This window comes from Meleagris gallopavo, chromosome 28, assembly GCF_905368555.1.
Source record: "Meleagris gallopavo chromosome 28, MGAL_WU_HG_1.1, whole genome shotgun sequence".
Lineage (NCBI taxonomy): Eukaryota > Metazoa > Chordata > Aves > Galliformes > Phasianidae > Meleagris > Meleagris gallopavo.
In genome coordinates this window covers 2798241-2811449 of record NC_139431.1, presented here as the reverse complement: position 1 = coordinate 2811449, position 13209 = coordinate 2798241, and the positions used below count along the sequence as shown (strand labels likewise).

The window sequence follows — 13209 nt, the reverse complement described above, 5'->3', positions numbered from 1 at the left end:
GATGCACAATGATGCAGGGTGCACTGCCAGTGCCTGGCCATGGGATGGGGCAGAGCCAGGCAGGATGCCCTATAGAGCCCGGCCATTCAGGGCAGTGCTCCTGGCTTCAGCAGCTCCTGGTTGGACTTGGACTGCATGAGGCTCATCCAGTGGTATCTCTCTTCATTAGCCCTGTCTGACCTCATTATTAGAAAGAAGCTCAACGTAACGAGCTGCTGGTGCCCCTGAGGGAGCGCTGGAAAGCAGTTGTTTTGTACAAAGGTTGCTGATCCTTTGTGTCCGCAGCTTCCATTCCCATCTGGCTGCTAATCAGGAGTTTGCATGGAAGCGACTGTCTCTGGCAGTGCTGTTTGTTCCTTCAGGTGACTTCATGGCATTGTCCCTGTGTCCCTGGGTTGGTGCAGGATTGTGGTGGTGCCTCAGTGGGGTTTGCAGGTCCAAACCACCTCTGGTTCCCAGCAGCTCCGAAGGGACTGAAGTGTCCCCATTGGCACAGGTGCAACTAAAGGAGGATGTGACCCTCTTTATTTGGATTTTGCTGTCAGAGTTGTCTGGGCTTTTGAGTTGGATGTGTCATGGGTGCCAAGCCAGCTCTCCCTTTGTGCACATTTCCCTGCCCTTCTTTTATGTCGTGGAAAAATCAGGTAAGGAAGGAGGAAAGAAATGCAGAAACCAAACCCAGCTGTGTGCCCCGTGTCTCTGTATGGTGACAGGCATCAGCAATGCTTCCTAGAAGAAGGTTTATTTGGAGCAGGGGTTCAGTGGAGCACCTCTGTGTGTGTGAGAGAGGATATTACTGCGTTTCCTGCTGGAGTGGCACCTCTGTGACATCAGGCTCTGCCTTTAGCAGTCCTGGCAGCCCCCTTCCAGCTCTGCAGCCCCGGGGTCACCGCATGGCACCAGCCTGGCAGTGGTACGCAGCCAGCATCTGCAGCACTGCCAGCACCGTGTTGCAATCCAAGGGCTTTTCAAATATGCAAATCGTGGTAGGAAAGACAATGTCAACTGTTTGTTTCTCCTCCTCCCTTTCCCTTCGTGCAGCCCCCAAGGCCATCAATTATTAACTTTTGGAGGAGACGGCACGTTCCTGGCGGCGCTGGGGATTGTCACAGCATGGGCAGAGCTCTGCAGGCATGGAGCTGGCTGCTGGGGGTGTGGGACCTGCAGCTGTGGGGCTGAGCAGCTGTATGGCTGTGTTAGCACTCTGTTTGCTCAGTGGTGCTCGGGAGGAACAGCATGGCAGTGACATCTGCCTGGGGCTGGGCAGAGATGGTGTCTTAGGAGGCTTCTGTGGTGGTTGTCTAAGTCTTGTTCCTTACGCATCTGGAGAGGAACCATCTCTGCAGTAATCTGGTCAGGCTGTGGAATGCTGTAGTTTCCCCTCCAGATCAGGAGCTGACTTGCAGTTGCATTTGGTGACTACAATCGTGGCACGTGGGTGATCTGTGCACTCACCTCGCAGCACAGAGCTTGCTCCTTCATTCTCTTGCGGTGGAGAAATGATTTCAGATCCCGTGGAGAAAGAGCCTCTGCTCTGACTCCTGCATGCACTCTGCTTGCCAGCTCCTCGCTCTGCCTCCAGGTCCTAAGCTGAGGGTTGGAATGAGATCCTTTTCCTCATTTTGTCCTCTTCCCCTTACCCTCCACCCCTCGAAGTAAAATCTGCCTTTGGCTGCTGTGAAATCACCTGCAATGTGGTTGTGCTTCTTCCAGATCCGAGCAGATGGCCCTCCCCATGGTGGAATTCAGTATGAGGTGGTGACAGTTTTCAAGGATGGGAGCCCAGTGCTCCGGGACATGGCTTTCTCCATTGACCACAAGTACCTGTACGTGATGTCGGAGCGGCAGGTAAGGACACCCAGGGGCTGAGCTGTGTGATCCCCACTGCAGAGCTCAGCTTCAGCTGCCTCTGCCCAGAGGTTGTCCTCTGCGCACATGGAGGATGGCACTCTGCTGGTTTATTGCTGTCTGCAAGGATTGGAAACTGAGCTGGGCTGCTGCAGGGGAAATTGGTTTGGGGATGGGAACCATCGATGATCAGATAATTTGCTCCTGAGCTGCTGGTGTGGCTGCCTGCTCCCTGCAGTGAGCTTGGCAGGCTGCAGTTTTGCGTAGCTTTATCCGAGCATCCTTTATGATGGCTTTATTTTTTGATCTACCCATATATTTTAAGCGTTGGGGAGTAAGTAAGGTGAGCACAGAGGTGGGACTGAGCAAGCAGCTGCCATGCAGGTAGCGCTGAGCCTGTGCTGTGCCATCATTGCTGTGCCATCATCGCTGTGACACCATCGTCGTGCCACCATAACCCCATCACCGTGCCACATCACCATGCCACCACTGCCATGCCACCATCACTGTGCCACCATTACCATGTCACCATCAATATGCCACCATCACCATGCCACCATCACCATGCCACCATCACTGTGCCACCATTACCATGTCACCATTAATATGCCACCATCGCCATGCCACCATTGCCATGCCACTTTGGCTGGGTCAGCCCCCACCTGTGGCAGCCAACATCCTTTCTTGGCTCTGTGTGGCCATAAACAAGTTTTATCTTCCAATATTATACCGGGATATTACGAGGAGCATATCTTTAGTGTTTGCATAGCTCTTAAAATAGGGCTGGTGGGAGTTGGAGGTTGCCAAACCCAAAGGCTGCAGAAAGCCAAACCAAAAAGATTGCAGTGGGAATTTATGGCCAGCAGTGCACGGGAGCCTGCAGCTTTGGGGAGCCAGAATAAGGCAGGACCTCAGCTGGAGCACATCTCATCTGCACCATTCTCTGAGACAAAAACAACACCAGAAGTCCCGTGCGCTGAGCCAGACTTTTGGGTTCACTGACTGCTGAGCGTTTTATTGGCTGTTACTCACCACTGTGTAATTCAGATTTATAGAGCTGGTGCCTCGTGGGTGGTGGAGACAGGAGGAGGGTTACATCTGAGGACGTCTGGATGCCATTAAGTGGCGTTGCCTTGAGTTAACCCTGTGAGTTAACAGCCAGCTTTGCACGCCTGGTGCGCGGAGACCTCCACCTGCTGCAGGAGGGACACAGGGAGCTGATGTGCTTAATTGTGTAACAAAAAGATGTGAGGAGAATTAGCAAAGAATGGAGTGCTCCTGGAATTCCATGCACAGCCCTCACCCCCTGGAGCTGCCCTCTGCCCCCTGGGGGTGTGTGCCATGGCCCCAGGAACCCTGCACTGACACAACGTGGATGTTGTCAGCCCCACTGAACCCCACTGCCCCAATTCTGGCAATGCTCAGCAAAATAGAGGGGGAGATGCTTTTCTTTTATTCCAGAGTGCCCTGACTGGAGCCTGATGGCTGCAGGGAGTTGGTACCACGAGGAGGAGAGAGGCCCAAGCTGAGGCTGTGAGCAGTGAGAAGTGCCCTTGGAAGTACTGAGAATGCACAGCTCAAATGTGTTCTGCAGTCTGAAGATCTGGAATAAGATGGAATTCTGCCACAGTGAAGTGGCACCGGAGCAGCTGTGCTGAGCGTGAGCTGGGGAGGGCTGCCCACAGTCTGTGGTTTCTAAGAAAGAAATAGGATACGTGCCTATGGCAAAACTGATCCGATAAACACTGCACTTCTGTGGGATTCAGCAAGGAGATGTGCTCCCATGGCACAGACTGGGAGCAGTCCTGAGCTCCGTGCTGCTGTGGGGTGGGGAGCCAACCACTGCATGGGTGCAGCGTTCTGCCTGGCACTGTGGTTGTGCTCAGAGCGCACGGTGAGCTGTGATGTGCACACAGGTGCTTCCAGCACATCCGTGTCACTTCTGTGTTGATCCCACCTCCCTCCATGCTCGGAACAACTCCGTGCTGAATGCGGAGGGAAAGCATTTGCTTCATCCCAAAATCTGGAGCTCAATCCTTCCCCACTCCCCCTGGCTCCCGTCCCAGCCCTGTCTGCTTCTCTCCAATTTATCTGCAGTCCTTTGGAGCTCTCTGTGAGCCTTTCATGTTCCATTGCCAACTCCTTCCAAATCAGAATATTTGACATTTGATTTCACTCCCACAAAGCACAGAAGCAACAGTTGCACAGTCTGGTCCCGGGGGGGAGGAGGATAAAGAAACTTTGCTTCTATCCTCAGCACCAGTTCTTTAGCCACATGATTTAGGAGTGCTCATTAGGAGCTTTCACAGGCTCTCTTGAAGCACCTGGCTTCAAATTCCTTTCATGGCAGAAGAGAAGTGATTCTGACCCTGACTATTTAAAGGAGACAGGCATTTCTCAGTGTTGTTCCAGCCCACAAGCTGCCAGGGCTCGAGCATCACGAGATGCTGCTGGAGCATCAGTGAGACTGCATGGGGCTGCCCCAGTGTGAAGCAGGAGGGCCTTACAGACCTGTGTGCCTGCAGCTGGCCCCTGGGTGTCTGAGCCTTACAGCAGCACTCCCTCCTTCCTGTACATCCCTGTGGCTGTAGGGAAAAGCTCTCTCTCCGTCTGCTCTGCTAGCAGTGAAATATTTGCTTAGCAAATGCCCCCGTGTCGGGAGCTGCAGAGCTGCAGGAGCCGCTGGGGATGATTTGTTTCACCATTCCTTGTCCTGTGACCCCGTGCTGCGTAACTCCTGAGCAAAGGGTGTTGTGTTGGGCTGAGCTTTCTGGGTGCTGATGGAGGGGAGGGCGCTGCCAGGGTGATTTAAGAGTTTGGAATCAAAGTGAGGAAAACAAAGAGCTCCATCAATTCTGGGGTAGAGATGCTGTAAATACTGATGGTGCCCAGGAAAAAGAGTGAGAAAACACGATAAAAAATGCAAGAGGTGTGGATAAAAGGGGATGGATTCATCAAGGACAAAAAAAAAAAAAAAAAAAAGGATGGATTAAATTTTTAACTGCACTGTCTGCTGGTCAGACAACCACTGAGCTGAGCAGCATTGCAGAGGGCAAGGCTGTGCTGCAGCACCTGCTTGTCCCATGCTCCTGCAGCACATGCAGCCATGCAGGTCTTATTCCACTTTCCTCCCTGTGATCAATTAGCAATAATTAAGAAATGTAGGTACAAGCTTGTCTGGGATCATTAACCATATCTATGTGATAAGAAGGATGTGTTAATGAATGCCAATTGACCAAAAGACCGCGGTGTTTTGGGGCTCGGAGGCTCAGGGGCATCCTGCAGAGCTGCTGGGATGCACGGGCAGCCACCAGGAATCCGAGGGCGCAGAGCAAAGGGCAGACAGCTTTGAAGTAACACATACTTGAAAAGTAAACTTCCATGCAAGAAGCAGTAAGAAACCACCCCTGTGTGAAAACTCAGCGTCAGGGGTCGCTGGTTTTGTTTTGGTAATGGGATGTATTTTAGACGCCGCTCACACGGCTATTTCTTTCAAGTGCTTGCGAGGTTTGCTCTCAGGGTTTGTTTGTTTTGGGTTGGTTTTACTTTGTATTAAGTCTATTTTTTTCCCTGCCAGTCACAGCCACAGGGTTCCCATGTATGTGCTTCCCTTTGCTATTCCTCCCCATCCACAGACCTATTGTTTAATTTTCAGACAGGCAACCGCAGTCCTGAAATCCTTCCAGAATTTCCCTGCATGCACGTAGACACACACACTGATCCCCTGCTCAGAGCACTGGTGTGCATGGGACAGCTGCAGTGCAGAGCAGCTGCTCTGACACCATGTGCTCCAGGTCTGCTTGCTGGTGGGGTTCCATGGGGCATTGCATTGCTGTGCTCCCACCCCGTGCATCCTCCTGGCTTTGTGCTGAAGCACAGAGGGGTGACCTATGGGTGCGAGGTCAGAGCCCCCCACCAAAGCAAGCTGGGACTTCTGATGCATGATGGACAAGCTGAAGCAATGCCATGCTGAGCTGTGATGGGTTTTGCCCCCGTTGGTCTCAGATGACCCCAGCAGGGCTCCAGCAGCACTGAGGGTGCTCAGGGACACAGCCAGAGCTCTGTGTTCCTTTCTATCAGAGCTGTTTAAAAGAAACACCTCCCTGTTTAAAAGAAACACCTCCCTGTGCTGCTGTGGCCATCCCCCCCAGCAGTGAGTCTGGTGAGGAGGGGAATGGTTCACACCGGGCACGAATAGAAAAGAAACATAACTCACAATATGGTGAGAGGAGCTCTGAAATGGCACGAATTATTCTACTTTATACTTTAATTAGTTTGAATTAGCAATGGGAATAGATGCATAAAATGATCCAGTGAAGGGTGAAATGGAAAAAGGGATACGGTGTAGAGTATCACTTTATTATTATGAAGTTTGCAGGAAGAGAGAGCAGGCGATGAGCTGCTGCATGGGCTCCGAGTGCTTTGCAGGGAGGTGGTGAGGACTGTGCTGCAACACGGAGCCCAGGGCTGCTCCATCCCTGGTCTGGGGGCAGAGAGCTCTTTTCCCTTCAATGCTCTGAAAAGTTCTGCAAAATCAGATTGGTTGGGCTTTATTATTTTTGTTTCAATTCAAATCACATGGGGAAGTACAGCTCTAAGCGTGGTTTCTTGCAATAACACTGAAATGAGCAGGGCCAAAACACGCAGTCAGTTCTAGCCCAAACCTCAGGACACACCAGCCCAGCCTGTGGGATCTCAGGGCCGTCCCATTGGCACCACTTGAACGACAGCTCTGCATCTGGAAACCAAATTCCCACCAAAGCATTAGGAAAGCTTTCAAATGATCAGGGAAAAAAGAGTTCCTGCGGATTCCAGACAGCTTGGAAGTGATGCCTGTGCCCGGGGAGGTGGCTGTAATGGTGTTTCAAGCTGGGACTACATATAAAAGTTAAGGCTGGTTGCAAAGCAGAAAAACACAGCTTGTGGGTTTTGTTCTCGCTTTCCCTGCTCCTTCCTCTTCCACGGCAAAATGTTTGCTCTGTAAAACTGCAGTGAAGATGCTGAGGTTTTCTAGAGCACTGTGCATGCAGCCCCCGGAGCTGCAGCCCTGCCCTGTGCCCGTGGGAGCTGCAATAGCTCCACTTCTCTGGGCGATGCGTGAGGCAAAGGAGCCCCATGAATAATCTGCTGTTTGTCATAGCGGCGTGCAGGAATGTGCCCAGCAGACTAAACACAACAGGGCCGAGAGCAGGGCAGGCACCAGCAGCGCCCATGGTGGGGGCTGAAGGCCCCAAGTCCTTGCACTTACAGCACAGCACCATTCTTCATCACTGTTCAGCGTTCCGTAGCTGCGTGAAGCTGGATGTAGGAATGGGAAGCACCAGCTGTGGCTGAAGGGACAAACTGCTCACAGAGCCTTCGTCCACGTGAGCAATGGGAGCACGTTCAGCCACATCTGGAAGTGGCTGCAGCTGCCAGTGTGGTTTCAGGTTGGTCTGAGCAATGGTTGGGTCCATCCGTAGCACAGTTTGGGTTGCTACCGAGGACTTTATGGGCGCCAAGCTGCTTCTGTGGATATTAACATACTCTGGGGTTTGTTGCTCCAAAACTTCTTGACCTTTGGCAGTGTCAAACTACTGGTTACAGCAGCAAAAGATGGAGCTCAGGTGGGATTTTGCTGTTTCTGCCTCGAGGTGTCTCTGCTGCATAGAGCACCTCCGTGGCACTGTCAGTCCCAAGTACATCCATCATGGTTTCACTGCTCATTGTCTGTGCAGACAGAGCATGAGGGTGGATTTTGTGTTGGGCACTGGCCCTGTGGCGGGCTCCAGAAGCAGCTTTGTGGGCCTCTCTGTGACCAGGCTTTGTGCCACACTGCCCACCTCTGCTGGGCAGAACTGGGAGCGTTTGTGGGCTTTTAACCCAGGAGGTGGCAGGGAATGGCTGAGCTTCAGACTGTGGTCATCCCTGTGCTCTCAGCACTGCACTCGGCGAGGCACAGCTGCTGGGGACTTGGCACAGGCATTTGGGCACGTGCTGGGAGCTGGCATGGGGGCACTGCTATGCCCAGCCCTCAGATGGGACAGAGCGTTGTGCTGTGTGCTCGGAGCTGAAGTCAGAGCAGTGCAGAGAAGGAAGGTTTAGGGGCAATCAGATGCCCAGCATCTTGCACGGCTGCAAGTTGGCTTCTGCACGGATAGCACATGATGAGCACCACTCTGAAGTTCTGCCACCAACAACGACACATTCCCTCCTCCCCTCGTTGGCTCCACTTCAGAGTGTGTCTATCCACATTCTCTCACAACACATATTTATCTGCTCGGTGCCCTGGTTGGCTGTTTAATTGGCACTCGTGCTTCCTTTCAAGCAGAAGCGGAGCTGAGTGCAGGAGCAGCGCGTGGGCAGGACGGAGCTGTGCTCCCACCACAGCAATGGAACCTGGAAATGAAAAGGAAGCGTGGTGGCACAGGATGGCCACAGCCAAGGGACACTGAAGGCTCCAGCTATGTGGGGCACCCATGTTCCTATGTCCCAGAACCAGTGCTTGGTGCTGCAGCTCACGAAGGATGCTGCATCGTCTCCTAGCAAGCCACAGCCGCAGGTTTTTCCCATCCCCTTCAGCAGTGATTCACAGGCAACTGTCAGTGCTTTGGGTGCTATTAATATCTTCACAAGAACACGATGATAAGTGGGGGTTTTTTTTGTTTGTTTTTAATTTGTTTTTTGGGAGAGGAATCAAAGGGGAACGGTGGGTGTGAAAATAACTCCTCCTCGTGTGTCTGGGCCGTGGTGTGAGCCAGCAGACAGTACTGCCCACAGAGAGAACTCACTGAAATCCCTTCCATTTAAAAAGAGCTGACCACACTGGAACTGCGATATTGGAGGAACTATGCCAGAAAGAGCATTGCTGTGACTGCAGTGTGCAGAGTCCAGTTGCTAGCTGCAGGCGGGCTGGGTATTTTCATGTTGGGTCTTTGCTGTCAGTGTGTTTGGCACACAGCTTGGGGAGCATCCCTGCAGGGCACCAGGGCTGGGCTCTGATCATGGTGTGGGTGTGAGTCAGCTTCAGCAGGGTGAGTTTGATGGGGGCTCTGAGTGCTTCCAGAGGTGCTGCCACCACCTCCAATGCAGACAGAGCCCTTTCCAGCAGCCCCACACTGCTGTGGTTCTGCATTGTAGTGGGAGTGGTGCTAGAGGAAAGGTGAGGATGTCATCGTGATCCCAGCTGGCAATTTCCTATCCTTTCTTAATGGACTGAACGTAGTCCCCGTAACTATAAATTTTCCTGGCTTGGGTCAGTCGAAATTGGAGACTTAATGCTAGAGACGGACACATTTTTGTTTTATTTTTGCACTCTGTGTAATCACATTGATGGCAGCGCTGTAACGGTCCTGAATTATGGGTGACCAGAGAAAAAGAAGGCATCTCCTCCACTCCCCGTTGTTACTGTCTCTGGGTGCAGAGCAAAATGTGTAGGCTCCAGGCTAGATTGTGTAAATCTCGTTAGAAAGCCATTCCCAGCTAATGAAACCCTGGGAGAGAGGGATTTGCCTTCCCAGCCTCCAGCCCGGTAGCAGGGCTGGAATCAATCCATCGCAGCGCTGTGCTCCCCTCTCCCACGCTGTGTGCTGCTGCAGCCGCGGGTCAGCGATTTGTTGCGTCTGCACCTGAGCCGTTCCCAGTGACAATTATCTCCTCGGAAGAAAACTATAAAATAAAAATCACCGCGCGAAGCAAGCTCACCTGTCTTCACTCCGTACGGGGAAGCAGCGAGCAGACGTGTAAATAATTGCGCCTTCCCCGCCGTGCGCCTGCTCACAGCCTGCTTGGCAGTGTGCATTAATTCAAGGCACCGGCGCTGCTGGGGTGAGCGGCTGGAGTGAAGGATCTGAGCTAAACACGTCTCATCTACCCCTGTTTGTGCAGCCTGCGAATGTGCCAGAGCCACAGATCTCACTCGGGGTCGGGTTTGTTTGGCTGCGACTTCCTTGCTCCAAGTGAGGGTTTAGCAGCAGCCACTGCGTGAAGTGCGGTGCGCTTTGTGCTTTGTGCTTGATGGCCACTGTGGTGGCTGTTGGAGTCTGGAGTGTGTCTGCTGTGTTAGTGGTGTTTGAGCAAGGAGCAAGCAGAGCTCTTGCAATGCTGGCTGCGGATCTGCAGCCTCGATGTTGTGCTGATCAGGGAGGTTTGGAGACTGGGCATGCTGCTGTTGGGTACCAGCAGGGTCCTGATCCATCTGGGCATCGCTGCCTTGCAATGAGTGCTGTGCTCTGCAACTTGGGGAATGTGCTGTGCAGCACGAGGTGCTGCTGGACACGAGGTCATCTGTGCCTGTTTGTCATCGAGGTTGGAGAGCACAGCCCTCTGTGCAGCTGTGCAACAGCTGAGGTGGAATTGTGCTGGTGAGAAAAGCACGCGGGCAATGGCTGCGTTGTTCTGCATTCTGCCTCCCGCCTGTCCCTAGGAACAGAGGGGATCCTGTGTGTGTAATGCAGTCTCTGAAGGTTTGAATACTTTTTTCTGCTCTAACTAATCTTTTTAAATGCTTGACAGGCTCGTGTTCTGTAATTGAATGCATTTTATTTAGAAAATAACATTTAGTGCCACTTCGGATTTCCAATTATTCTTCAATGGGGCTTTGAGGGCCTGACGCCTTTCTCATTTTGATACTCACAAATGATGGTAACATCAGAGCAAGGAAACAGCAAATTGTCTGTGCTGCTGATTGCTGGGCTCGGGGGGAGCAGCAGGGCTGCACTGAGCCTCAGCATCAATCCATTGAATGGAATGGCAGCATTGCACCAGCAGCAAACGTGCCATCACCCCGTGCCACTGCTCTGTGCCATTGCCTGTCCTTTTCTCGCTGCCTTGTGCCACCTCTGCAGGCTCATGCCCAGCAGATGGGAGCAGAGGGACAATGCTCCTGAAGTCTGAATGGCTCCTGCAGGGCGTTGCTGCCCTTTGGTGCTTCCCCAGTCCCAGCAGCAGACAGAAGCGGGGATCCAGAGGAGATGGGGAGCGAGGAGCACAACCAGTGCTGCCCACTGCTCACCCTGAACGTGTCTCCTTCCTACCCCTGTGCCTGCCAGTTTCATGAGAGAAGAACAAAGAGGGGAAGCAGATAACTGCAGAGGTTCATTTGCCAATGTCAGCTGCCGGTGTCTCAGAAATAGAGCCATCAGTCTGTCCCTCCTTAGCACTGGGCTGTGCAGGCAGCTTTCCGTTTGCAGCATGGTTTATTCACAGCTCCCCACTTTGCAGGGAGGGCTCTCCTTTTCCCCCCCTTTTTTTCCCAGGGGTGTCCCTAGCACTGCTGTGCCCTCAAGTGCAGCTCCCCATAGGAGCTCTCCCATCCTCTGCCTTTGCATGGGTTGGGGTTTGCATCCTGTGGGACTTTTGCTTCTCCAGCTCTGCGGGAAGACACAGCCAGAGAGAAAATTCTGCTTGGAAGCACTGGGAGCTCCTTCATAGGGCAGGAGGGCATCACCACGGTGGTTCTGCTGCCTCATCCTCATTGGGGTCAAAGCAGCCCTGGCCCCAGTGCCCAACACTTGCACTGCACTCTGCTGCACTGCCCAGCATCTGGGAAAGGAATGTTGAGGGCTGCTGTGCAAACCAGCTGCTGTCTGAGCAGGCTTTGTTTCCAGTGTAAATCTGCTGTAGGGAATGATTTAACCTTTATTTGTTCTTTTCTTTGTATCGTTTCATTAAATAAGATTTATACAGGTTTAGCACTGGAAGGATGGCCCAACCCTTGGGCTGGGGCAGAGCTGAGCACATTGCTCCTTCCCATGTCCCTGCTTCACCCATAGTTTCAGGGCTGAAAACACAGAGGCTGCCTTTCATCCCCAGCAGATAAATGCCACCAAGCACTCAGGAGCCACCTATCCCCGATCTCTTCATTAGCAAAGCTTCTGATCAGTTCATTTCACAGTCCCCGGGTGGGAAGGAGGACGCTGAGCTGCGGAGTGCAGAGTGCATTGCTGCGAGCGGCAGCTGCCAAATGTGCAATGCTTGACTCCTGCACATAAATGCAAGGACTCAGTGCAGAGATTGGGACCAGCACCAGTTGCCCTCGATCCTGGCAGTGTTGGAGATGTGCTGGAAATGCTGCCTGGTGCTCGGGAAAGGAGGAGGGGGAGCTCCCAGCCCCTCTCTCAGCTCTGCAAGGTCTGCTGTCCCCCTGGGGAGGGATAAGCCGTGCGAGAGCTGGGAAGGGAGGAGGAAATGTCTTTTAACAGTAAATATGGCCTTGTTATTTATCAATGCAGAGTAATTGAAGTAATTTCATGTCGTTTTTAAATGCAGTGCCTAGGGATCTAATCTATCTGTCTAATATTAATGGGTAATATTTGGTTGCCTCATTCATTCATTACTGTTTTCATTAAGACTCTAATCCCATTTAGGAGTCTGTTTGTCATGTTAAACTCCTCTGTTTTATCTTAGCCTGCCACGATCCTTTTAACAACTTCACTGAATTCATGAGTTGTGGGCTGGCAGCTCGGGAGGGGCTTTGCAATGGGTTTTGTGAGGAGAGGGGAGCAGAGAGCTGAGGGCAAAGCAGCAATTTCAATAAGCGCAGCCCAGCACCATTTGTCTACTGAACTCCAAACTATAACACCAGGCATAACTCCAGAATGGTGCAGAATTCTGTTTTCACTGCTCGCCTGCAAAATGGAGAGGGAAAGAAGAAGTGTGCACTTAATAATTATTCATCTTAACTCATTTCCTGCTCTTAAAACATGTTGGTGGCTGCAGGGAGCGTGCTGTGAGTCTCAGGGCACCAGGCAAGGGCTGGACGTGGGCCATGAACTGACGTGAGATGAAAGTTCACTGCATCGCTCTGATCCCCGCACTGATCTCCACCTGAGCCCAGACATTTTGGCCTTTCATCCTTATTAATTAGTTCCCCAGAGGCTTGGGCTAATCAGCACAAAGGAGGGGTCCCAGCGGCAGGGCGATCTCGTGGTGCCATTTGTCAGAAGTCGGTGCCAGTGTTTGGAGATGGCCACTCCTGGTGGCAGTGGTGATGTCTGTGGTTGGAGCCAACTGCTGCACATGTGTAGGGAAAATACCCCAATGTGTGCTGCTGGGAATTGTGCTTACCCTGCTCAGGAAGCAATGGATCCCTGCGCTTCGCCACTTCTCATCCTGTGAAGGTGATGGTGAGGTTCTTCTAGCAGTGAAGCCATGTTGCTTGGATCAAAGTTGAAGGGACTTTCTCCGCATGCTTCTGCAGTGCTGTAATTAAAGAATCCCCCTGTAGCCATGGAAACGCTGTTCCTGTGCCCTCTCCCACTGTCTGCCCAATGCTGCAGGTGTTCATGGACACCCAATTACCCCATGGAAGGCAGAGCAAGGCCCTGCTCCATGCCAGGACCAAAGGATGGGGTCTTCTTGCTCTGGGGTGCTCTACAGTGC

General features: G+C 52.4%; 1 protein-coding gene across 4 annotated transcripts in view; it reads left to right on the top strand.

Annotated features, from left to right (window-relative positions):
* PLXNA2 (plexin A2) overlaps nucleotides 1–13209 on the top strand; it is a 178508-nt gene that overhangs the window by 114014 nt on the left and 51285 nt on the right. For all 4 annotated transcript variants that reach the window (XM_085210206.1, XM_085210208.1, XM_085210205.1 and 1 more), the window contains exon 4: nucleotides 1714–1848. In XM_085210206.1, coding sequence (XP_085066332.1) covers nucleotides 1714–1848 — 135 coding nt within the window. The remainder of the gene's footprint in view (nucleotides 1–1713; nucleotides 1849–13209) is intronic.